Genomic DNA, 23,978 nt, shown 5'->3' on the forward strand with positions numbered 1-23,978 from the left:
TAGTCCTTGGGCTTTATCAACGTAACACATTATTTATTATCTCCAATTTATCACTCCAAAACCATCTATTCCATCATTTGGATTTTGGACTGGAGACCAAGCTCATTTTCGGGCAAAGTAATTTCTCCATCCAAACAAGGAATCTATTAACTCGAAATTAACCTTCCTATAAGGCTATAACTATAACCAAGAAAAAAAAAGCAACAATCAACCTCTTCGTGCAAACTATAAAAATTTCAATCTGAGTCATCGAATCAACATCCAAGGGGAGGGCATAGGAGGGTGGGAGGGGGGATGTGCAAAAGTGTGATTACCCAATCTAAGGATGGGTCCAGATTGGAAAATTACTCAATCCTTCATTCCTCTTGGATGTTGATCCGATGACTCAAATTGAAGTTTTTATAGTTTGCACGGAGATATTGGTTTGCACTTAATACATTCTCTTATAATGTGGGTAGAGAGGAATTGAGAACCTTTCAGCAGGGGACTTTTGAATGAAATAACACTATTTTCAGGGGCTTATTAGCAAAAGCGCAATAAACCCCCCGTCCCCGGAGCTTAGACCTGGGCATGGGTTACCCGACCCGAACAACCCGTCCGAAAAAAACCCGACCCAACCCGACCCGACCCGAGCTACGTGGCGGGTGGGTACGGGCCGTATTTTTTGACCCGCAACAATCAACGGGCTGGCACGGGCCGTGATTTTGACCCAAAACCCGACCCAACCCGAAAAACCCGACCCAAAGACAAAAAAAACCCGACCCAACCCGAAAAAACCCGACCCGACACGCCCGCGCGGGGTACACAGGCCAACCCGACCCGACCCGGTGATAGGTACGGGTCAAGCGCGGGCCGTCCTATGCGACCCGTGATCCGACCTTAACCCGACCCGACCCGACGTTTGCCCAGTTCTACCGGAGCTGGACTGGAGCCCCCTGTTCGCGATCGCGAGGTCTTCCGTCTCCGCCTGGGTCCAGCGCTGGGTTTTCCGCACCCTCCACCCACAACCAACGAGCGGCTGCAATGGCGGAGCCCGAGGTCTCCTCCGCGGCGGCCGGCGGCGGCGGAAGACTCCGTAACGCCTTCGGCGGCGTGCTCTGCGCCTTCACGCTCCTCCTCATCGGCGTGGTCGCGTTCTCGATCCGCCTCTTCTCTGTGAGATCCGTTTTGCCCTCGAGGCTCCAGATCCAGTGCGGTGCTCGCAAACCGCTCCCGGAATTGTGAGTGCTCATCCGTTATCGCTGTTGGCTGCGCAGGTAATCAAGTACGAGAGCGTGATCCACGAGTTCGACCCCTACTTCAACTTCCGCGTCACTCAGGTGTGACTGCTGGTTCCGTTCATTTCACTTTTTCGTTTCGTTCTGGAGTATGTGGAATTGAGCTCAGGCCATAGGATATAAGTGTGCTGTATTGATTTGAGCTTGGGTGTTTGGAGGGTTCTGGGTTTTGGAAATTGACTATTGTCTGGTAGATTTAGTTTACTAAGAGATGATTAGCGAAAGTATAAAGCAAGCGAAGGTCACATAGGGGCATAAATTGTTGGCTCAACCAGGTTTTTGGTCTAAATTTTCCCTTGTTACAGTTTTTGTCAAAGAATGGAATTTACGAGTTCTGGAACTGGTTTGATGATAGGACATGGTAAGAGAGCTCAAACTCCAATTGTTCAGTACTGCACGACTACTATGTAAAATGGAATATACCAAACAAATAGTTGGCTGATTTTTGCTGTTGTTGTCGTTTTAGGTACCCTCTTGGCCGTGTGATTGGTGGCACTGTGTATCCTGGTTTGACATTGACTGCTGGAACTATTTGGTGGTATGTCATCAAAGGCACACACTCTAGTGTCATGCATTCTGTCTGATTACCACAAAATGTGCCTAAATATTTGATTGTTCCTAGGTTGGTGAACTCTCTTAACATCCCATTGTCTGTGGAGACAGTTTGTGTGTTCACAGCTCCAATTTTCTCAGCAAATGCTTCTTGGGCTACTTACCTGTTAACAAAGGTTGTTTTTTCAAGGAAGCATGGGCTCTCATACTATTCTTAACCATCTGCAAATTATGTGCTTACTTTGACTTTTGCTATAGGAAGCAAAGGGCACTGGAGCTGGACTAATGGCAGCAGCCATTTTGGCAATGGTAAATTGCACCAACAACTTACCTACCACTTTTGACCATGATAAAAGAAAAGGCTAAATTGTTACAGATAAACTTATTTGCTTGATTTGTTGATATCTAGCCATATTATTCATGTCATGGTTGAAATGGAATAAATGTCATGGTTGAAATGGAATAAAAATTTTCTTTGATTAAGTTAGAGGTATTGTTAGTTAATAAATTAATATCATCTTAAACATTGAAGTAGGTATAAAAACAAGAGTGCTACTACTTATGATTGTTGATTTATTTATCCTAAATTAATATTCCTAAACTCGCTGCGAGTCACTAAATGGCTGACTGAGTTTGTGTTATGTTGATACTTGCGTACTTGACAATTTGAATTTCTTGCAATACATTTTTTACAGGATTTTTTTTGTGCTGCGAAATTGTAACACATTCAGATAGCAGCACAACATTTAATTTCTATCTACTCTCGTAGTTCCTAGAATACTGCATTATCAAAGCATTTTTGCTTCCATACTCTAACAATACTGTATCGTTAATTGGAGTTTTGTTCTCTTGACATCATCACAGGTCCCCTCGTACATCTCAAGATCAGTTGCAGGCAGCTATGATAATGAAGCTGTAGCAATATTCGCCTTGATATTTACATTTTATCTGTATGTAAAGGTAATGGTCCTCAAGATCTGTCTCCCATTTCGCTTCTTTTTACATAATTCAATCCTCTGACCTGTATGCAAATGATATACAGACACTGAACACAGGGTCGCTCTTTTATGCAACGCTCAATGCCCTCTCATATTTCTACATGGTAAACTTTTTGAATTTTGATCCATGTTTTCCAAATGTATTTTGTAATCATATATTAGCCTTTTCCAGGTGTGCTCTTGGGGAGGCTACACATTCATTATCAACCTTATCCCGATGCATGTTCTATTGTGCATTGTAACTGGTCGTTATTCTTCGCGGCTCTACATTGCATATGCTCCCCTTGTAAGTGCACAAGCTTCCTCCCATAGGTGTGCTCTTCTTGCCAGAGTTCTCGTCCAGAACCATGGCTTATCATACCAATGTGCTTTTTGCAGGTTATACTTGGAACACTTCTGGCAGCCTTAGTACCTGTGGTTGGTTTTAATGCAGTAATGACCTCTGAGCACTTCGCATCATTTCTGGTACCTAGATGTCTTCTCTCCTTTCTTGATTATTTTCTCCATCCCACAGAACACTGTCCTTGCCAACTCTTGCAAATGTTTTGCATCTTGAGTTTGGGTTTCAAATTTTAGTATTCCTGATTTCTCAAGTACGAGAGGATGTTGGAGTAAGATCAAATACATTTCCTAGATATTGAGACCAGATGCAAGCATGCATTGACATTCTTCATTGCAGTTCATATATACTCCCTCCGTTCCAAATTATTAGTCATTTTAGGTTTTCGATTCATAGGATTTGCTATGCACCTAGACATAATGTATATGTAGATGCATAACAAAATATACAAATCTAGAAAATCTAAAACAACTAATAATTTGGGATGGAGGGAGTAGTATGTGTACAAATAATTCCCAGATTTCACAATATTTGTGCAACTACATTGACAGTGCGCACATACTAATAGAATCTGTATATCTGTATAAAAGTAACAAGGCCATATATCATTGCTAGTTTGTTGCCACTACCATATTAAACAAATGCAAAATTGCACTTTCAATATTGTTGATGACAGTGTACTTATTGCAGGTGTTCATAATCCTTCATGTGGTTGCTCTTGTGTATTACATCAAAGGGCTTTTGTCTCCTAGGCTGTTCAAAGTTGCTATGACTCTTGTCATATCTGTTGGCCTGTAAGTCTCTAACCTTACCAATCTTGCATAATACACAATAAACTATTAACCATATAACTATATATTTGGACCTGAAACCAATAAACATCTCATCCTCAAAATATAGATGACTGTTTTTCTAAGTCGATCTACCATCATCTCAACCTCCAAATGCTGATTGCAAGATCATTCCTGCAGAGCCGTTTGTTTTGCAGTAGTAGCTGTGCTCATCGCGTTGGTGGCATCTAGTCCAACAAAAGGCTGGAGTGGCCGCAGTTTGAGTCTACTTGACCCGTAAGTTCTTCTAAAATGAATACTTAACTATAATCTGACCTGGGAATTGATAGACATGAACTAATACTTAATTATAACCTGCTGTCTGTTAATGGTTTTATTATTTTAGTGTGGCTGGCAAAATAATGTCATCCTTTGATTCTTAGCCTCTGAGACAAAAAAGTGGTGTAAATCGATATTGCCACATCTTAAAGTGTCCTGTTGTGTTTGTTCTGCTTCTCTTGTATTAATTGCCCCTTCATTCTTGCTTTTCTGACAGAACTTATGCAAGCAAGTATATCCCCATCATTGCCAGTGTCAGTGAACACCAACCTCCTACCTGGCCCTCTTATTTTATGGATATCAATGTGTTGGCCTTCCTGATTCCTGCTGGGATTATTGTAAGAAATACTCCTTTTAAATTGAAAAATTGTACTAGCAATAGTCTTAGTTCTGATTAATCGATATCTACATGATCTACAGTCATGCTTCTTGCCTTTGTCCGACGCAAGCTCCTTCATGGTCTTGTACTTAGTCACTGCAGTTTATTTTTCTGGAGTAATGGTAAGAATCCTTGCAGTATGAAGAATCTCATAGTATCATATGTTTTCAATTTTAATTGTTAACTTTCTGATGCATCCATGCTTTTTAGGTGCGGCTTATGCTTGTCCTTGCTCCTGCTGCATGCATTCTATCTGGGATTGCTCTCTCTGAAGTTTTTGGTGTCCTCACACGATCCATTAAATTTCAGCTGTCAAAATTTTTTGATGATAGCTCTGCTGCTGTTTCTGCTGTACGGTTGCTTCATTTTTTTTTTACTTTCTTTGTAAGAGTTGATGTACCCTTTCCATCACTTGTTAACAATCTGTTTCTTCTGGAACTAAAGTCAGGTGACAGTAGCCCAGAGAGTTCTACAAATTCAACAAAAAGTGAAAATAGGAATGAAAAATCTGAAACAGCTGCAAAGGAAAAACCATCAAAGAAGAACCGAAAGAAGGAAAAAGAAGTGGCAGAGAGTGTTCCTGTAAAGACTAAAAAGGAAAAGAGGCTTTTGGTTCTGCCTTTTGAATTATCCATTATGGGTATTTTGTTGCTGATTGTGTTAGGTGGTTTCTATGTGGTAAGTCATCAGTTCTTTGTCTTTATCTGAAAGAATTTGTCTTCATAGAAAGAGTGGCATCTTTACCATTGTTGATGCCACTTTTGCAGGTCCATTGTGTATGGGCAGCAGCTGAAGCGTACTCTGCGCCTTCAATTGTGCTGACATCTCGCTCACGTGATGGATTGCATGTTTTTGATGATTTCCGTGAAGCTTATGCATGGCTGAGCCATAACACAGATGTTGACGACAAGGTATGCTCACAGCTCATCCCTTGGCTTACTCTAGGTTGAACTGGCTTTTATCCTTACAGTAAGATGTTTTATTCTAGGTTGCTTCCTGGTGGGACTATGGTTACCAAACAACTGCAATGGCCAACAGAACTGTGATTGTAGACAATAATACCTGGAACAACACTCACATAGCAACAGTTGGTACAGCATTGTCATCCCCGGAAAAAGCAGCTTGGGAAATCTTCAATTCTTTAGATGTCAAATACGTGCTTGTTGTCTTTGGAGGTTTGTGCTTGGTAGCGCATAGGGGGAATTGATTCAATTTACCTTTGGTCTCAAATCCTGACATTGGATGTTTCCTTTACAGGGCTTGTTGGCTACCCTAGTGATGATATCAATAAGTTCCTTTGGATGGTTCGCATAGGAGGTGGTGTATTCCCTCACATCAAGGAGCCAGATTATCTTGTGAGTTGTAAACTCTATATTCATCAATGTCTTATACATACCCTTTTGGTAGCATAAGAACAAAATAGTGAAATATACACACATTTGCTTCCTCCTTTATTCTGATTTCTGAGTTAATATTATCAACAGAGGGATGGCCAGTACCGTGTTGATGCTCAAGCCACTCCAACTATGCTCAATTGCCTCATGTACAAGCTTTGCTATTACAGGTTTGGTACACTTATCTAGTAAACATTATTTTTTTTCCTTGAACACACAGGAGATCTGCATATCTTTGTCCTCAGCATAACAGTTTTAGTTGGAAAATCCAATCGCCATTCATTCCCTGTTGACATTTACTTCCTTTGTGCCTTCTAGGTTTGTGGAGACTGATGGAAAAGGCTTTGACAGAGTAAGAGGATATGAAATAGGAAAGAAGCATTTCAAGCTGACACATTTTGAGGAGGTATTATGATGCTACTCTCTGTTCCAATTGGCAACTGTTTGAAATTTCACCTATTTTCTAACTTGGCCCTTTGCTTGATGTTTACCCATCTTGGTCCTGAATAAAGGTATTCACAACTCACCATTGGATGGTCCGTATTTACAAACTGAAACCCCAAAAGAACAGGGTTCGAGGCAAGTTGAAGAAGTTGAAATCTGTAAGCACGACAACCTACCATCATGACTTGTCCTTTTTTGTGACTTGTGTGCACATCCTAAACGCGTTTTATGGCTATTTTGTACCTGCAGAATGCCAAAACTAGTTCCACCCTTGCGGCAGGCCGAAAGAAGAACCCGTGGCAATAGATGAAGTTAACAATAGTGTCGTTTACTTGATATTTGCTGTTGCTAGGTCAACTGCTCTAAGTTTGTGAACTAGAAAACCACAGAACTAGAATAGAGATATCTGCACTGTTGTTGTATTTGACCCTTATGTTCTTGGAACCAGCCAGGGTGCTGATGAAATTTTTGATAGACCCGAGCAAGTTTTTCGCGACCTTATCTGGCAATGCAGTTTCGTGCACGTGCAATCAAGGTGTCAAGGTTGTCATACGGTGAAAGGTGTCGTTTAGAATGATGTCGCTATGGTCGTTGGTATATTCGTTTCATTATTGATTTCGGGACGAATCACGCACCTTGAAGTTTCAATGCAACTATTTTATTGGCCAAAAATATAATTATGGGTTGCTTTGCTATTCGTTTTATTGGATGTTGCTTGCTATTTTGTGCTGAGCTGACAAGTTCTTCCGTCGATGTAGAAAAAAAAAAGACAAGTTCTTCCGTCATCTCATGCAAGCACTATGCAAGAAGTGCATAAGATTGTGTATTTGTGTAGCGGTTAGTTAAATAAAATTCGGATCCCAAAGTGCTAGGGTGAATAATTGCCGATGTGATCTTGGCACGGAATCCACAGCGCATATGAAACCTAGACAACATGCATATGTATGCGCTCAGCATTTCTAGATTCTCCACAAACCTGAGTACATTGTCATTCTTTTCAGTGTGCCAAAGCATTTTGCATTTTCATTATAGTGCTCATCACGACCACAAGTGGGTCAGTGTTATGCTATTATTTTACAATGACTTCTCAGATCTGCTATCTGAACAAAGAAATTTCCAGAAAACGGAATGGATGGGCAAAAATCCAAGGTTTGAGATTACGCTAGTATGCTGACGTATTAAAATATGTTGTATCATCAAGTCCAGTTTTCAGGAACTGTAAAATTGGTAATGCTCAATTGCCAAGCATCATGAGGTCAACTATCAATATTTATCCCGTAAATGGATGAGAAGTGAACACGCTCTACAAAGGGTCATCAAGTGTCTTGAATTGAAAGCTGTAGACTATAGCTCATCAATTCACTCACACTTTTGGTCTGTATAGACAGCATCAACATCATCAAGCTCTAGCAATTTTGATACAAGCTCCTTGTTTAGTTCCATGGCCTCGTCATCCACCTACAACAACAATATGGAAAATGTCAGATACTATGATGCTTGCAACAAAAGAATCCAAATGTGTAACATGGTTGTGGCCTACATTATAAAGAATTGGAAAAATTGGTCTTTGTACATTCAATTGTCATTTGTTCACACACTTATCTTGGCTGCCTTGTAATACAGATAACATAAATAGCTTACTAGTAGTTTTCGCATGCATTGAACCATTTATTCAAATATGGAGAAAAACTATTATAACATTAATTCCCTATCTTGTAACTCTGCGGGCTAGACCATAGAAAGGGAAAACAGCATACCTCAATTGGGTTGAGAGGAAGAAGTTCGTAGCCATTATCAGTTTCAAACTTCACTCCTTCCTCTTGTAGCTTTGATAGCACAACTGGATAGTTTTCTGATGTAGTAACTATCTTGTAGAACCTAGGACAGAAAGGGGAAGTTTTCAGATGAAAGGAGAATTTCTACAAAGGAATTTTGTGGCTAAATGCACTAAGCATGAAATTAAAAGTACCAGGAATCTCGCATGAAATTTGTATAGTAACTATAGAGCCACCTTAAATATGATCCGGAAATTAAAGCATGCTAAGTGCCCAAGTACAGACATTGTTGAGTTCATTTTGTTCTCTGATTTTGAACAAAGCATTTCTGTATGCCTTTGAAAAAGTGACCACATAACCTAATTTGGTTTTACTGGTACTTAAAAGGAAAATGGACAAACAAACAAATGTATTGTAACTTAAATTTTCATTGATGTTCTAGTAAACACTGTGTGTGAAGCAAAAATGTGTGCGACTTTATATGAATAATAAGTACCTTTCTATTTCTTCTTCAGAACCATCATCATCATCAAAATTTGGTTCAAGGACATCATCAACACCAGCATCTAACGCAACGGAGAGCAGTTGGTCCTTATCAGCATCAGTAACTTTTATGTTGACCACTCGAGCTTGTTTGAATCTGAAGGTAACAGACCCGGGATCAGCCAATTTTGCTCCGCAGTCTTTTACCACATTTCTAATGTCAGCAACTGATCTTGTAATTTTGTCAGTTAGGACCTCGACAATCATACCTACTCCACCAAAACCATAGACCTGTGAAAATGCTACATATATTTAAAAACATATGTAAAACACATAAGAATGATTATCTGCACTCTGAATAACTCCTATCCCTCTGTTTCAAATTATAGGTCGTTCGATTTTTTTTCGACCCCAAGTTTGACCACTCGTCTTATTCAAAAATTTGTGCAAAATATCACTTCTTTTATTATGGGTTGCTTTATCAATACAAGATCTTCAAGAATGGCTTAAATTTGGCAATGTTTGCACAAAGTTTTTGAATAAGACGAGTGGTCAAACTTAGGGTCAAAAAAGTCAAACGAACTACAATTTGGAACGGGGGTAGTAGCAGACAAGCCTACTCCATATCTGAACTGACCAAATTTATTTTGCGCATGCAAATATAGTATATTGCCACTAGACAATCGATATCTATGTCATAAAATGAGAATCTGTTAACAAAGTATCACATCAGACTAGCAGCAGAGAAAGTTTACCTCATAAACCTTTTCCGTGTAAGTATTTTGGTCCTTTTCTGATGCCCTTTTGATGTTACGCTCCAAAATTTCTCTGGGGATATCAAGTTCCCTAGCTTTCTCCAATATTGCTGCTAAAGCTGTGTTGGATGAAGGGCTTGGGCCACCCTTCTTAATGCTGTATGATACCCATAAAAAGAGACAGATTAATTTATATGAATGGCACCTTGCGCTATAATGCTTGGTCACGTGCCATTTTAACAAGGCCTACCTCTTGCTAGGATTCAACGATATTCACTCTACTAAGGTACTAATTAGGTAATGATTAATCATAGAACACAACATCAATGCCCTAAACAGATATATATGAGTAAAAACGGGTAAGCTACTAACAGATAATGTATAGCAGACGTATTGTATCATATCCGGGTTATTTAAAACAACAAAAAAGAAAATGACAGCCAGATTATTCAAAGAGATGGTGGCAATAGATGTCAGCAGGCAACAATGTAATGGATTAACCTATGCTCAAAACAGTACAAATTACAAAATCAATTGGAACACCAAGCTGTGATGAAGATAATGCAAGATCATAGGGTCCAGCAGCACCTACGCAGCAACAATTTCTTTTCCAATTTTGCTGTTGCGCTTCATCTTTTTCAAATTCTGGGCATCCTGAACCGAAGAAAATTTGATGTGAAAATACATATTGAGATGTTAAAGCTAGCTAAACTAAACAAGCAACGGTTGTTTATTCCTGTTATTTGTTTATCTGTACGCATTTCTCCTTATGCAAGGTAAATTGATACTACTTAGAAGCAAAGTTTGCTCAGAGACATGGAAAATACTAAACACATAACATTTGTTGCAGCATCTGCGTCCACTTCCATTATTCCAGACAGAGGCTTGCCAACCAAAATACCAAAATATGCATAGCGAGTCGTCATAAATTTCGAACTACTGTAACATTGTGCAGAATATCATGCCAAGAGCCCGTCACCTTCCGTCCGGCGATCTTGCAGGAGCGTCGTCCCATGCAGAGCGGCTGGAACGTCGAAATCCTTCGCCTCGCCTCATGCCTCCGGAACAGGCCGGCGTTGCCCATAGCTTCATTCCCTGACGACACCAACCAAACAATCAAAACACCGAACATTTCGACAGCCCAAGAGAACTAGATCCGGGCGGAGGTGAGAAGGAGCGCGCGAGCGGGGAAGGGCGGGTTACCGCGGAGGACAGAGGCTCTCCGGAGAGCGGAAGCGGAGGAGGACAGAGACGAGGCCCTGTGGAGAAGCGCCCCCAGAGCCCGCGCGGCGGACGCCATGGTGCCCTGGTGGCCGCGGGGGAGGAAGCGCGCGCGGCAACTGTTCGACGAATTGCGGCGCCCGGGCGCGGCGCGGCGCGGCTGCGCTGCAGGAGAGAGTAGTCGGCCGGGCGGAACCGGATCTGATGGGGATTGGAGAGCAACGGCTCTGATTTTACGCTTGGCATGCCCATCGGCAAATCTGAACCGTTGGATCCACCGTGCGCTGCCAGTCTGCAGCGTTGACACCTTGACTAGCTGTCCGAGACATGTCAGGACCGCAGACCGCAGAAGAAAATTGTCAGTTGTCACGTGCTGGATGACTCTAGAAGAAAAATGCCGCCGACCGGCGTGTGGATGACTGTGGGCCCAGACCGCTGCCCTGTGCCCCACCTGCCAGAGACTCCGGGAACTGCATCAAAGCCGACACCGACCTGCCGCGTCCGGACGCGCCCAAGCGTCGCGCATCGGAGCACTCCCGTCAACGATCCAACGGCCTGCAGGCGTGATGGCCCACATGTCATAGAAGGATCTCGCGCCCTCCAGCTGCTTCGCTCCCTGTCCCGTCCCTTCTTCCCGGGCTTTCCACGCGCTTCTAGACTCCCGCCGAACGCTCCACTCCGCCTTCTTATGCTCACCGCTCTCCGGCGCCGAGGCACCATCCAAGCAGACACGCTAGCTGAAGCAAAGCAATTTCAGCAGGAACACCTGGTGATCTTTATCTCGCTCGGAAAGCAGTAGAGGTAGAGAGAGATTTCATTGCCGCTTGTTGTAGCCGAAGAGTGTGAGGAGTAGCAGAGAGCAGCAGCCATGAATCCCGACAACTTCACGCACAAGACCAACGAGGCGCTGGTGGCAGCGCACGAGATGGCGTCGGAGGCCGGCCACGCGCAGCTCACGCCGCTGCACCTGGCTGCGGCGCTGGCGGCGGACAAGGGCGGCATCCTGCGGCAGGCCATCACGGGGGCGTCCGGCGGCGACGGGTCCGCCGGGGACTCGTTCGAGCGCGTGCTGGCCAGCGCGCTCAAGAAGCTGCCGTCGCAGTCCCCGCCGCCGGACTCGGTCCCGGCGTCCACGGCGCTGATCAAGGCCATCCGCCGCGCGCAGTCCGCGCAGAAGAAGCGCGGCGACTCCCACCTCGCCGTCGACCAGCTGCTGCTCGGCCTGCTCGAGGACTCGCAGATCTCCGACTGCCTCAAGGAGGCCGGCGTGTCCGCGGCGCGGGTGCGCGCCGAGCTCGAGAAGCTCCGCGGCGGGGAGGGCCGCCGCGTCGAGTCCGCGTCCGGCGACACCAACTTCCAGGCGCTCAAGACCTACGGCCGCGACCTCGTCGAGCAGGCCGGGAAGCTGGACCCCGTCATCGGCCGCGACGAGGAGATCCGCCGCGTGGTGCGCATCCTCTCGCGCCGCACCAAGAACAACCCGGTCCTCATCGGCGAGCCCGGCGTGGGGAAGACGGCCGTCGTGGAGGGCCTCGCGCAGCGCATCGTCCGCGGCGACGTGCCCAGCAACCTCCTCGACGTCCGCCTCATCGCGCTCGACATGGGCGCGCTCGTCGCCGGCGCCAAGTACCGCGGCGAGTTCGAGGAGCGCCTCAAGGCCGTGCTCAAGGAGGTCGAGGAGGCCGAGGGGAAGGTCATCCTCTTCATCGACGAGATCCACCTCGTCCTCGGCGCGGGCAGGACGGAGGGGTCCATGGACGCCGCCAACCTGTTCAAGCCCATGCTCGCGAGGGGCCAGCTCCGGTGCATCGGCGCCACCACGCTGGAGGAGTACCGCAAGTACGTGGAGAAGGACGCCGCGTTCGAGCGGCGCTTCCAGCAGGTGTTCGTCGCCGAGCCGAGCGTGGCCGACACCGTCAGCATCCTGAGGGGGCTCAAGGAGAAGTACGAGGGGCACCATGGTGTGAGGATCCAGGACCGCGCCCTCGTCGTCGCCGCGCAGCTCTCCGCGAGGTACATCATGGGTCGGCACCTGCCTGACAAAGCCATAGACCTGGTGGACGAGGCCTGCGCCAATGTGAGGGTGCAGCTCGACAGCCAGCCGGAGGAGATTGATAACCTCGAGAGGAAGAGGATTCAGCTTGAAGTCGAGCTCCACGCGCTCGAGAAGGAGAAGGACAAGGCCAGCAAAGCACGGCTGGTTGAGGTGCGTATCTGAATCTTCTTTCTTGTCATCTGAATTACTGAATTTTCAAGTAATGTCCGCGAGTAAACAATCCTCTCTATGCTCTGTTTGGTAGTACTGATGTTGCTTAACTGTGGCCATTCTTCAGGTCAAAAAGGAATTGGACGATTTGAGGGACAAGCTGCAACCCCTGACAATGAAGTACAGGAAGGAGAAGGAGAGGATCGATGAGATCAGGAAGCTGAAGCAGCGCCGCGAGGAGCTGATGTTCAGCCTGCAGGAGGCCGAGCGCCGGATGGACTTGGCTCGTGTGGCCGACCTCAAGTACGGCGCCCTCCAGGAGCTCGACGCCGCCATCGCCAAGCTCGAGAGCGAAACGGGGGAGAACCTGATGCTCACTGAAACCGTCGGCCCTGAACAAATTGCAGAGGTATGGTTGCAGCTACAGAATTTTCCAGAGAACGAGCAATCCTGATTCTCCTGGTGCGCATTGTGCATCTTGCTGAAATGGTGATCTTTCTTGTGAGCAGGTGGTGAGCCGATGGACGGGCATTCCGGTGACCCGGCTCGGGCAGAACGACAAGGAGAGGCTGGTTGGCCTGGCAGACAGGCTGCACCAGAGGGTGGTCGGCCAGACGGAGGCCGTGAACGCTGTTGCAGAGGCGGTGCTGAGGTCGAGGGCCGGTCTCGGCCGGCCGCAGCAGCCCACCGGGTCCTTCCTCTTCCTGGGTCCGACCGGTGTGGGCAAAACTGAGCTCGCCAAGGCCCTCGCTGAGCAGCTGTTCGACGACGAGAACCTGCTTGTCCGCATTGACATGTCCGAGTACATGGAGCAGCACTCGGTTGCTCGACTGATCGGAGCACCACCTGGGTAAGTAGAAAAATGCAATCCTCGGTTTTTCAGTGACATTTGTAGATTGCAAACAACTGAATTTTGGGTGCTGACTTGGGATTTCTTTCGTGGCTGAAGCTATGTTGGACACGAGGAGGGTGGGCAGCTGACCGAGCAAGTGAGGAGGCGGCCGTACAGCGTGATCCTCTTCGATGAGGTGGAGAAGGCGCACGTGTCCGTGTTCAACACCCTGCTCCAGGTGCTCGACGACGGGAGGCTGACCGACGGGCAAGGCAGGACGGTGGACTTCAGGAACACCGTGATCATCATGACATCCAACCTCGGCGCCGAGCACCTTCTCGCCGGGATGGTGGGCAAGAACTCCATGAAGGTCGCTCGCGATCTCGTCATGCAGGAGGTATGCGCTCGAAGCATCCGGAACCATCTATGTCCATTCAGATTTCTTTCTCTTTATTGCGATGTGATGCTCATTATTCTTGTGGTTTTGTGTGTGCAGGTGAGGAGGCACTTCCGCCCTGAGCTGCTGAACCGGCTCGACGAGATCGTGATCTTCGATCCCCTTTCCCACGAGCAGCTGAGGAAGGTTGCTCGCCTTCAGATGAAGGACGTGGCCGTCCGTCTTGCCGAGAGGGGCATCGCGCTGGCCGTCACCGACGCCGCCCTCGACGTCATCCTCTCGCTGTCCTACGATCCGGTATGTGACCATAGCGTCCATTCATTGGAGTTCAGAAAACTTCTCGTGCGTTTCAATTTGCATCGATGTTGCTGACTCTGTTTCTGTGGTGTCCATCTGATACAATCCAGGTCTATGGAGCGAGGCCCATCAGGAGGTGGATCGAGAAGAGGGTGGTGACGCAGCTGTCGAAGATGCTGATCCAGGAGGAGATCGACGAGAACTGCACGGTGTACATCGACGCCGCGCCGGCCAAGGACGAGCTGGCCTACAAGGTGGACCGGAGCGGCGGGCTGGTGAACGCCGAGACGGGCCAGAAGTCGGACATCCTGATCCAGGTCCCGAGCGCCGCCGGCAGGGGCGACGCCGCGCAGGCCGTGAAGAAGATGCGGATCATGGAGGACGACGAGGACGGCATGGACGAGGAGTAGAGAGGCCCGGGCGTGCCGAGGAGCGTCCCATCCTGCTCCGGGGCTCCGGGCTCCGGCGGCGCCCCCGGGTGTTTGCCAAATAAGTGTGTAGATAAGTCGTGTTGCGAAGGCACAATGTGACGCTTTGTGAAGATGATGTGTTTCTGAACTTCTCATGCTTTTGTAAGGAGGGTTGTGTTTGTTGAAAACATCTTCAGCGGAATCGATGGAATGAATGATGCTTTTGTAATAAGTTTCAAGCACATTTGACGCCTGTAATCGCAAAAGAAAAAGAACATTTGACGCCGCAAAAAGAGTCCAGTGCATCTGTGGAGGACCAAACTGAATACTGAAAGTTCATCTTTTTAGTGTGTTCGTCGGAAGTTCAGAACTATCAAAAAACAAAATAGCACCTCGGAATAATGTGGAACTCTGAAGCAAACTTAGCTCAATTTCTTTGATAATCCGATCCTTTGCAACTATAGATTTTAGGCTATTTGCAACGGTGGCCCCTAAACCATCGTGAATTAGTACTGTAGCATTTTTCTCTCAAAAATTATCCGCAACGGCATCTTGAATCCCATCCTCCACTGTTTAGGGACGCCGTCCCCTTCCTCAAATTTCGGGGAGGTCTTCTCCTCCGCTATTTCCTCCTCGTCGCCGCCTCCCTCTGGCCGTCGCCGTCTCCCCCTCCTCGCCACCTCCCTGTCGCCGTTGCCGCCTCTCCCTCCTCGCCACCTCCCTGTCGCCGTCGCCGCCTCTCCCTCCTCGCCACTTCCCCGTCATCGTCGACGCCTCCCCCAAGTCCTCCACCCAGTGGATCCGCGCGCTCGCCGGCTCCCCGGTTCTCGACTTCACCGACCAGGACTTCGCCCGCGGACAGCCGCTGGCGCGGGCCGCGGCCACAGTGGGTCGCTGCCTCCGGCTCCACGCCGAGCGCGGCGCGCTGCTCGACACGGCCGCGGTGGCCAGGGGCGCCAGGGAGGTGAATGTGGACACCGTCGCAGGAGGACGCCGCTCACGGGAGCGTCGCCGCCGCATTCTTGGATCTCCCCGGCAACCTGTTCCATCCACGCCGTGCCGCTCCATCCACGCCGTCGGCACCACCCGCTGCGCCCGTCCCCGACAGCGATGCAACACCCACCACATGTAGCGAAAATGACATCTCATGCCATATTTCAATATAATGTTTTGGCGATTGATGACACACACAACACTTGGACTAATATGATGGTTAAGATGATCATTCTCAGACTTTTAGGTTCAAGTGATGACAAAGACAAGATATGCGTAGTTAGGCCCGAAGGGCCGCCCCTACGGTGGTTGTCAAAGAAATCAAGACAGAGATAGTTTAGTATCACCGGTTGAATCGACGCTGAGAAAATCACATACGTCGGTGCATTGACTTGGAGCACACCCGGAACTTTGGTTTCACCGGTTGAACCGACGTTAGGGAAGTTGAATACGTCGGTGCAATTGACCCAGAAGCTGAGGCAAGGTCTATACACCGGATGAACCGATGATAGGGTCTTGGTGAACGTCGGTGCAGTTGTCCAGAGAGTTGGTTTTTCAGAGTTCACAGGACAACTACACTCACCGGTTAAACCGACGCAGCATCGGTTGATTGCCCGTACACGTAACGGCTAGTTTTTGAGGCGGGCAGTTTAGTATCACCGGTTGAACCGACGATGGCTATTGGAGGTGCGTCGGATTAACCGGCGTTAAATATTTTTCTGGCAGCTTTTCTCCAACGGCTATATTTGCTTGTGCTGACTATATATACCCCCAAGGCTAGGTCATTTGAGGTTGTTGGAGACTATGAAAGCATAAAAGAGTTGAAGAACATCTCCAACCACCTTAGAGCTTCATTGTACATCATATAGGCTTAAGCACACTTGTGAGAGTGCTTAATGCTTGTTTAGGCTTAGTTCTTGAGAGAACTAGTTTGAGTGAAATCTTGCTTCGGCAAGCATCTTGTGTACTCGTCGTGTGCCCCTCCGACTTGGTGTGGAGTGGCAACGACACTTTGTGCGGGGAAAGAGACCCCTCTTGGTGAGAAGCTCCAATAGTGAAGACGGTGCCGTGGGTGATGCTTCAAGAGAGACGGTGACGGTGGCGCCTTGTCTTGGTGACTTGGGGTCACTTAGCCTTTGCTTGCCGGGAATCTTGGTGGCGAAAGCAAGACGGTGATCAAGCGAAGAGACTCGACATCACACTTGTTCGTGTTGGACAAGTGGCCGTGGACGTAGGGAGGGATTTGGTGTCCTAACCGAACCACGTTAAATCATGTGTCTTGGTGTCTTCACGAGAGTTTGTATATTCTCTCCCTTACCTCTTTACTTACCGTATTACGTTTCTGCATTTACTCTATCTTGCGTGCCTTTACTTTCCTAGTTAGTTTGATTAGAATTGGCTATAAGTTGCAAGTCTTTTAGGGGTAAGTAGAGAGTAGCATAGATAAACCTTAGTCATAATTAGCATGTGTAGGACGTGTTAGGTTTATCTCATGCAAATAGTTTGAGCCATAGGATAGAAAGCGATTAGCGACCCTATTCACCCCCTCCCCCTCTAGGGTCGGACACCCGGTGATCCTTACACCACAGCGGCATCTCTGGAGAGCACCGGATCGACCCAATCGCCTCCAGAGTATGTTTCCTGCTCTACTGCAAATCATTAGATCTAGATTTCTGCTCTACTGCTGTGTGGACGAGCCACCTAGGTTCAGATTAGTTCGCAAATTTTTCACTAGTGAGTAGACCGGATTTTTCAGATTAGTTCAGATTAGTGCCGGACCGGATTATCAATCAATACTACGCACCACTTGGATTTGCAAGTGAATAGACTAGATGGTGTGGAACTGGCTTTGCTCTTTACATTGCAGAAAGTCAGTGGTAAAGTCTGCAAAATAAAAATGGTCAGAAACAGATAGCTGTATGCGATCTCAAAAATCTATCCATGCATCAAGCGAATGACTACTGACTGCAATTCTGAATTCCTGTTCATGTGGGTTTGATAAGATATTATTGAAATGCGTATACATCAATAATTTTAAGCAAGAGCCCATACTATGCTGAAACATGTACTTCAATAAATTGATTTGTTCTTTGTGATAGAATGCACATGTATATCATAGTTAAAGCATCACTTGAAACCAATGGTTTATGTTTCTGCAATTAGAAAAATAAGCTCGCCCAAACAAGTCCTGGTGCCATATATTAGCTAACTTTCAGTTCATATTCTTGCAACTATTCAGGTTTAAGTGTCTATTCTTCGCAATCCTTCTATAAGATAGGTAATTCTATAGGTCCTATCCATGTGTATGTTCCTGCTGTTTGAAAGCCTGGCAGCTTGGACTGATATTTTCATCTTCCAAACAAAGTTGGAGAAGAAATGGCAAGGAAAACTTATCAGGCACCGTGTTGCTTCTGCCCAGAAGCAGGTGCTGCTGGTGGGAGAGGAGCAGGTGCTCCTGTAGCTATGCAAGTAGTCATGTTTTTTTTTTCAAGTCCAAAAACAGTAACCATGCTTCATTTATCCTACCAAAACCATGATTCATTGATCATCTTGCTCTTTCTTTACTATATATGTTGACTACAATTTTCTTTGGAACAATGTAGGATGGGTGATTTCTTTATCGATCTCAACGATGCAGCACAGGGTGTTGGTGTTGGAGAAATTTCTGAATTTTCCATGAGCGGTTCTGCTTTCAAGGTGGGGGCAACAAGGAACAAACAGACCAACTGTTAGCAGCTCAATTTTCACTCTCATTGAGCTGAGAGGATGACACTCAAGTTGGGGAAGTTTTCTGGGTTTTTCTTCATTCACACTCACAATGCCATGCCATCCCAAGGGGGGGCTGGGGATACATTTATACAAGGGGCTGCAGGGCAGTCAAGCTAGATGCTAAGGACACTAGTCCAAGATGCTAACTGCTAGTCCTAACTGCTGTCCTAGATGTTGTCCTAGATGCCAACTGAAAGGTAGTCAAGATGCTGTCCTTGCTGTCCTCTAGGGGCAACAAAGCACAACGTGCTGCAGCAAGAGCATCTCCTCTTGTGCAGCCCCACAAAGACCAAGTACACAGACTTATCCATCATTCTCCCCCTAAGTCTTGTGCGTCGTCTTGTGGGAAGATTGAATCATCCCGGTCCTGGAGCAGAGCTCAAGGAACTTGATCCTCCCAAGGGGCTTGGTGAGCAGGTCCGCAAGCTGATCCTTGGTGTTGATGTAGCTCGCCTTGATGCTTCCTTCCTCCAAGCAGCCTCGGATGAAGTGATACCTCACCCGGATGTGCTTGCTCCGTTCGTGGAAAACGGGGTTCTTCGTCAAGGCCAGAGCGGACTTGCTGTCCACCCTGAGCTCCACTGCTCCAGTGTCTCTGCCGAGTAGATCACCAAGCAGTCGAGCGAGCCAGAGCGCCTGAGTCGACGCGGTGGAGGCCGCTATGTACTCGGCCTCGCAGCTGGACAAGGCCACCACCTGCTGCTTGACCGACTGCCAGCTAACGAGGCACTTGCCGAGGAAGAAGAGGATCCCGCTCGTGCTCTTGCTGGTGTCGATGTCGCCGGCGTGGTCGCTGTCACTGTACCCGACGAAGTGTGCCGCTCCAGGGCACCTTGGGTAGTGGAGACCGTGGTCGAGAGTCCCCGCAACATAGCGGATGATCCTCTTCACGGCCTGCTGGTGCTCCGTCGTCGGTCGCTGCATGAACCGACTGACGTAGCCGACGGAGAACGCCAAGTCCGGCCGTGTGTGGGCGAGGTAGCGGAGGCTCCCCACAAGACGCCGGTACTGAGTAGCGTCTACCTCCTCCACCGTGCTGTCACGGCTCAGCTTTAGCCTCTCCTCCATCGGAGTGAGAGCTGGGTTGCAGTCGGTGAGCCCAGCGAGCTCGACGACGCGCTTGGCATAGGCGGTCTGTCGAAGTGTGATCCCGGAGTCGTCCTGGTGCACCTCGATCCCCAGGTAGAAGGAGAGAGGCCCCAGGTCGCTCATCTGGAAGGTGGCCTTCATCTCCTCCTTGAACGCCGCCACCTCCGCATCCTTGGTGCCGGTGATCACCAAGTCGTCGACGTAGACACCCACCAGCAGGGCATTGCCTCCTTTGCCCCGCCGGTAGATGGCCGCCTCGTGCGGGCTTTGCTCGAAGCCCATCCCCTTGAGCGTGGAGTCTAGCTTGGTGTTCCATGCCCTCGGGGCCTGCCGCAAGCCATAGAGGGCCTTGCGCAGACGTAGCACCTTACCCTCCTTGCCGGGGATCGCAAACCCCGGCGGCTGGTGCACGTAGACCTCCTCCTTCAAGTCGCCGTTGAGAAACGCCGACTTGACGTCCATGTGATGGACACGCCAGCCCTCCTGGGCAGCTAGCGCAAGGAGGAGTCGCACGGACTCCATCCGTGCCATGGGAGCGAAGGCATCGTCGAAGTCGACTCCCTCCTGCAGCACGAAACCTCGTGCCACCAGGCGAGCCTTGTGCTTGACGACGGTGCCGGCCTCATCCCTCTTCAGCTTGAACACCCACTTAAGGGTGATCGCGCGGTGACCGCGAGGGAGGTCAGCAAGCTCCCAAGTGCGGTTCTTCTCAACCGCATCCATCTCCGACTGCATCGCGGCACGCCATGCCGCGTGTCCCTCGGCCTCTGCAAAAGACCGAGGCTCGCCGTCGTCGCACGCGAGGTGCAACTGCGCCTCCAGGTCGTGAGGCACCAGTCCCGGCACCGGCTGATCGCCGAGAAGGTCCTCCATCGTACGGTACCGCAGCGGCTCACCGTCGTGGTACACGTCGATGCGCTCCTCGTCGTGAGAGAGAGGAGTAGCGAACTCCACCGGGCTGTGAGCAGGTGCTGGAGTAGGCGTGCCCAGAGGAGTGGCTGTCGGTGCTGGAGTGCGCGGCGTCGCCGGCTGTGGTGGTACAGCTGAGGAACTCGGCGCAGCCGGAGTCGTAGCTGAAGGGCGTGGTGCCGCCGGTGTGGCGGGCGTCGGAGTCGGTGGAGGCTCGGGGACCGGGGTAGGCACGCTCGGCGAAGAAGAGCTGCCTACTCCCCCAGCTCCCTCGAAGTGGACGTACTCAACGGTGAAGTCGTCGTACGTCGGAGTCGAGCCGTCGTCCACCGCCTTGTCCCACGCCCATCCTTGCCCTTTGTCGAACACAACGTCGCGCGCCGTGCGCACACGCTGTGTCTCCGGGTCGAGAATGCGGTAGGCCTTCGAACCCGCCGCGTAGCCGATGAACACTCCCAGAGTGCTCCTGTCGTCGAGCTTGCCGATGTGGCCAAGCTCCTTGGCGAACGCGAGGCAGCCGAAGACCCGCAGGTGAGAGACCGCCGGCTTGCGCCCATGTCAAGCCTCATACGGCGTCATGCCGTCGAGTGCCTTGGTGGGCGAGCGGTTGAGGATGTAGACGGCCGTCACCACCGCCTCTCCCCAGAAGACAGTCGGCATCCCCCTCTGCTTGAGGAGGGCCCGGGCCATCCCCACAACCGTCTGGTTGCGCCGCTCGATGACGCCGTTCTGCTGCGGGCTGTACGGCGCGGAGTAGTGGCGCTGGATGCCCTCATCCGCGCAGTATGCCGCGAACTCAGCCGCCGTGAACTCACCGCCGTTGTCGGTGCGCAGCACGCGCAACTTGCGGCCGCTCTCCGCCTCCGCAGCAGCCTGAGCACGCCTGATGACGTCCGCAGCCTCTCCCTTGCTGCCGAGGATCATCACCCACATGAAGCGGGAGAGGTCATCGACGAGCAGCAGGAAGTAGCGCCGTCCTCCTGGTGTGACTGGTGTCACCGGGCCACACAAGTCCCCGTGTACGAGCTCGAGCCGCTCCTTGGCTCGGAAGCTCGCCTGCTGGGGGAAGGAGTGCCGCCTTTGCTTCGTCAACACGCAGACGTCGCAGAGCTGCTCCACGTGGTCGAGGCACGGGAGGCCTCGCACCATCTCCTTGGCGCCGAGCCGCTTCAGGGCCTCAAAGTGGAGGTGCCCAAAGCGCTCGTGCCACTGCCATGCCTCGTCGTCCCTGCGAGCTGCAAGACAAAGAGGCTGGGCCACCCCGACATGGAGGATGTAGAGGCGGTTCTTCCCTCGAACCACCCTGGCGAGAAGCTGGCGACGGTGGTCCCAGATACGGAGGACCCCGCTGTCGATCACCACGCGGGAGCCGCTCTCATCGAGCTGCCCAAGGCTGATGATGGAGTTCCGCAGCGCTGGGATGTAGTAGACTCCGGTGAGCATCCGGTGCTCTCCGGACTTGGCGGTGAAGATCACGGAGCCCACGCCCTTGATCTCCACGGCGGAGGAGTCCCCGAACCTGACGGAGCCACCTACGTCGACGTCCAGGTCGGAGAAGAACTCCCGCCGCCCGGTCATGTGGTGCGTGGCGCCAGAGTCGAGGTACCAGCCATCGACCCTGTCGTCGTCGGAGCCGTTGCCGAGGAGAACTCGGGCACGCGGCTCGTCGAGGTGGAGTAGAGCGGTGACAAGCGGTGCCGCCGGCTGCGGCTCCATGTCCCCGTGGAGTAGGAACAGAGCCGGCTCGTCATCCGACTGGGCCTCCGTGACGTGGGCTTGGCCCCCACGCCTCCGCTGCGGGCAGTCCCTGGCCCAGTGGCCGGGCCTGCCACAGTTGTGGCAGGCGTCGTCTCGTGCCGCCTTGGGCCTGTCAGCGGTGCCACCCTGAGCATCTCCGCGGGCGCCACCCTCGGCGCGCCCTCGTGCCCCGGCTTGGGCACCTCCGCGCCCCTTTCGCTGCTTGCCGCGCTTGCGGCCACCAGTCGAGGAAGAGGGCTCCCCCCTCCTCCTGTCACCGCGCCGAGCCTCCCACCGCTCCTGAGTGAGGTGGAGCTTCCCACCGATGGAGATGCCTCCCGAGGGAGGCTGTGGCTCGTCGCTGTCGGCGACCTTGAGGTGACCTATCGCCTCCTCGATCGTCATGGTGGAGAGGTCTAGCAGAGACTCGATCGAGCGAGCGGTCTGCCTGTACCTCTCGGGGACGCAGCGGAAGAGCTTCTCGACGGCTCTCTCCTCGTCGTAGGTGTCGTTGCCGAACTGCACCACCTTCTGCAGTAGAGTGTTGAGACGGAGGGCGAAGTCATCAACATCCTCACCTGGCTTGAAGGCCAGGTTCTCCCACTCCTTGCGAAGTGCCTGGAGAGTGGTCTTGCGGGTGCGGGCGCTGCCGATACGTGCCGCAGCGATGGAGTCCCAGGCCTCCTTGGCAGTTCGCTTCTTGGAAAGCGTGAACTGCATCTCGGGTGGGGCTGCTGCGAGGAGAGCATCCAGCGCCCGTCGATCCTCATCGTAGTCGACGTCGCCGTACCGGACTGCCTCCCACATATGCCGCACCTGGAGCTTCACCTCCATGACTGCGGCCCACTCGACGTAGTTGGTCTTGGTGAGGGTGGGCCACCCACCACCAGGACCGACGTCCCTGACCACCGCCTGGAGGCCGTGGTAGCCGGGGGCGCCGCCGCGCGCACCCCAGCCAGGAGCGCCGCCACCGCCCTGCGCGCCGCCGCCACGGGCGCGGCGGCCGCCGCCGGGCGCGCGGCCCCCTGGGCCGCCGCCGGGCGCGCGGGCCCCTGGACCGTCGCCGGGCACGCCGTCGGGCGCACCGCCATCTAGGCCGCCGCCGGGCGCGCGGGCCCCTGGACCGCCGCCGAGCGCGCCGCCGTCCAGGCCGCCGCCGCCGGGGTGGACTGCTGCCCACCGCGCGGTCCATTCCCGCGCTCTCTCCCTCTCCAACTCCTCAAGGTCCTTGTCGGCGGTGGCGTCGCCGGCGATGGAGCCGCTGAGGCTGTCGCGCAAGGTCTCAACCTCGACCTCCGCCGCACGCGCTGCATCCTCCACCGCCTCTGCTTCCACCTCCGCCCTGGCCGCCGCCAGCTCCGCTGCAGCCAGCCTGGCCGCCCTCACCGCTGCTGCAGTGGCTTGTGCCGTCGCTCGCCTGCGCTCCTCTGCCGCGGCGAGCTCGGCATCTCGCTGACGCCGTGCGCTCGAGGCGACCGAGCGCTGAGACGGTGCGTCGGACATGGCGCGCCTCCAGGGGGCTGCTGCGTGGAGAAGACGCAGCCTCAGACGAGCTGCCGCTCGTCTGCTCGGGTGAGGAAGGTGGAGTAGAGGGTGCAACAGGTGCTGCTGC

General features: G+C 50.9%; 3 protein-coding genes across 5 annotated transcripts; 2 read left to right on the forward strand and 1 right to left on the reverse strand.

Moving 5' to 3' along the window:
• The first annotated feature begins 920 nt into the window (after window positions 1-920).
• On the forward strand, window positions 921-7,159 carry LOC120698093 (dolichyl-diphosphooligosaccharide--protein glycosyltransferase subunit STT3A-like). The gene is made up of 23 exons (XM_039981573.1): window positions 921-1,155; window positions 1,257-1,319; window positions 1,583-1,638; window positions 1,744-1,815; window positions 1,900-2,005; window positions 2,088-2,138; window positions 2,694-2,789; window positions 2,872-2,931; window positions 3,000-3,113; window positions 3,206-3,292; window positions 3,858-3,961; window positions 4,139-4,234; window positions 4,494-4,614; window positions 4,697-4,777; window positions 4,866-5,006; window positions 5,100-5,333; window positions 5,423-5,566; window positions 5,644-5,830; window positions 5,913-6,010; window positions 6,140-6,219; window positions 6,368-6,455; window positions 6,562-6,651; window positions 6,743-7,159. Exons 1-23 carry the CDS (start codon window positions 1,024-1,026, stop codon window positions 6,797-6,799), a joined length of 2,358 nt encoding a protein of 785 aa, XP_039837507.1. The 5' UTR covers window positions 921-1,023; the 3' UTR covers window positions 6,800-7,159.
• A 335-nt stretch (window positions 7,160-7,494) lies between these two features.
• LOC120698094 (probable transcriptional regulatory protein At2g25830) lies at window positions 7,495-10,994 on the reverse strand. 3 transcript variants are annotated; one of them, XM_039981576.1, is made up of 7 exons: window positions 10,710-10,994; window positions 10,486-10,601; window positions 9,507-9,663; window positions 8,765-9,042; window positions 8,251-8,371; window positions 7,842-7,951; window positions 7,495-7,780 (listed from the first exon to the last, which is right to left on the reverse strand). In XM_039981576.1, exons 1-6 carry the CDS (start codon window positions 10,977-10,979, stop codon window positions 7,853-7,855), a joined length of 1,041 nt encoding a protein of 346 aa, XP_039837510.1. In that variant the 5' UTR covers window positions 10,980-10,994; the 3' UTR covers window positions 7,495-7,780; window positions 7,842-7,852. The 3 variants fall into 3 exon arrangements, with proteins under 3 accessions (XP_039837510.1, XP_039837511.1, XP_039837509.1); XM_039981577.1 differs by adding an exon at window positions 10,099-10,160 and having other exon boundaries at window positions 7,495-7,951; window positions 10,710-10,902; XM_039981575.1 differs by having other exon boundaries at window positions 7,495-7,951.
• A 394-nt stretch (window positions 10,995-11,388) lies between these two features.
• Window positions 11,389-15,127, forward strand: LOC120698092 (chaperone protein ClpB1). Its single transcript, XM_039981572.1, has 6 exons — window positions 11,389-12,933; window positions 13,061-13,342; window positions 13,443-13,783; window positions 13,883-14,162; window positions 14,262-14,459; window positions 14,570-15,127. Exons 1-6 carry the CDS (start codon window positions 11,596-11,598, stop codon window positions 14,867-14,869), a joined length of 2,739 nt encoding a protein of 912 aa, XP_039837506.1. The 5' UTR covers window positions 11,389-11,595; the 3' UTR covers window positions 14,870-15,127.
• The last annotated feature ends 8,851 nt before the right edge of the window (window positions 15,128-23,978 follow it).

Source organism: Panicum virgatum, chromosome 3K (genome assembly GCF_016808335.1).
Source record: "Panicum virgatum strain AP13 chromosome 3K, P.virgatum_v5, whole genome shotgun sequence".
Classification (NCBI taxonomy): domain Eukaryota; kingdom Viridiplantae; phylum Streptophyta; class Magnoliopsida; order Poales; family Poaceae; genus Panicum; species Panicum virgatum.

Excerpts from the sequence above, each read along its gene's own strand:
- LOC120698093 (XM_039981573.1), top strand. The coding sequence starts at position 1,024 with ATGGCGGAGCCCGAGGTCTCCTCCGCGGCGGCCGGCGGCGGCGGAAGA. Across the intron at positions 1,816-1,899 it reads ACTGCTGGAACTATTTGGTG|GTTGGTGAACTCTCTTAACA; the intron begins GTATGTCATCAA and ends GATTGTTCCTAG. Across the intron at positions 6,220-6,367 it reads TACAAGCTTTGCTATTACAG|GTTTGTGGAGACTGATGGAA; the intron begins GTTTGGTACACT and ends TGTGCCTTCTAG.
- LOC120698094 (XM_039981576.1), bottom strand. The coding sequence starts at position 10,979 with ATGGGCATGCCAAGCGTAAAATCAGAGCCGTTGCTCTCCAATCCCCAT. Across the intron at positions 10,602-10,709 it reads GAGAGCCTCTGTCCTCCGCG|GGAATGAAGCTATGGGCAAC; the intron begins GTAACCCGCCCT and ends TGGTGTCGTCAG. Across the intron at positions 8,372-8,764 it reads TCTGAAGAAGAAATAGAAAG|GTTCTACAAGATAGTTACTA; the intron begins GTACTTATTATT and ends TTTCTGTCCTAG.
- LOC120698092 (XM_039981572.1), top strand. The coding sequence starts at position 11,596 with ATGAATCCCGACAACTTCACGCACAAGACCAACGAGGCGCTGGTGGCA. Across the intron at positions 13,343-13,442 it reads GCCCTGAACAAATTGCAGAG|GTGGTGAGCCGATGGACGGG; the intron begins GTATGGTTGCAG and ends TCTTGTGAGCAG. Across the intron at positions 14,163-14,261 it reads GCGATCTCGTCATGCAGGAG|GTGAGGAGGCACTTCCGCCC; the intron begins GTATGCGCTCGA and ends TTGTGTGTGCAG.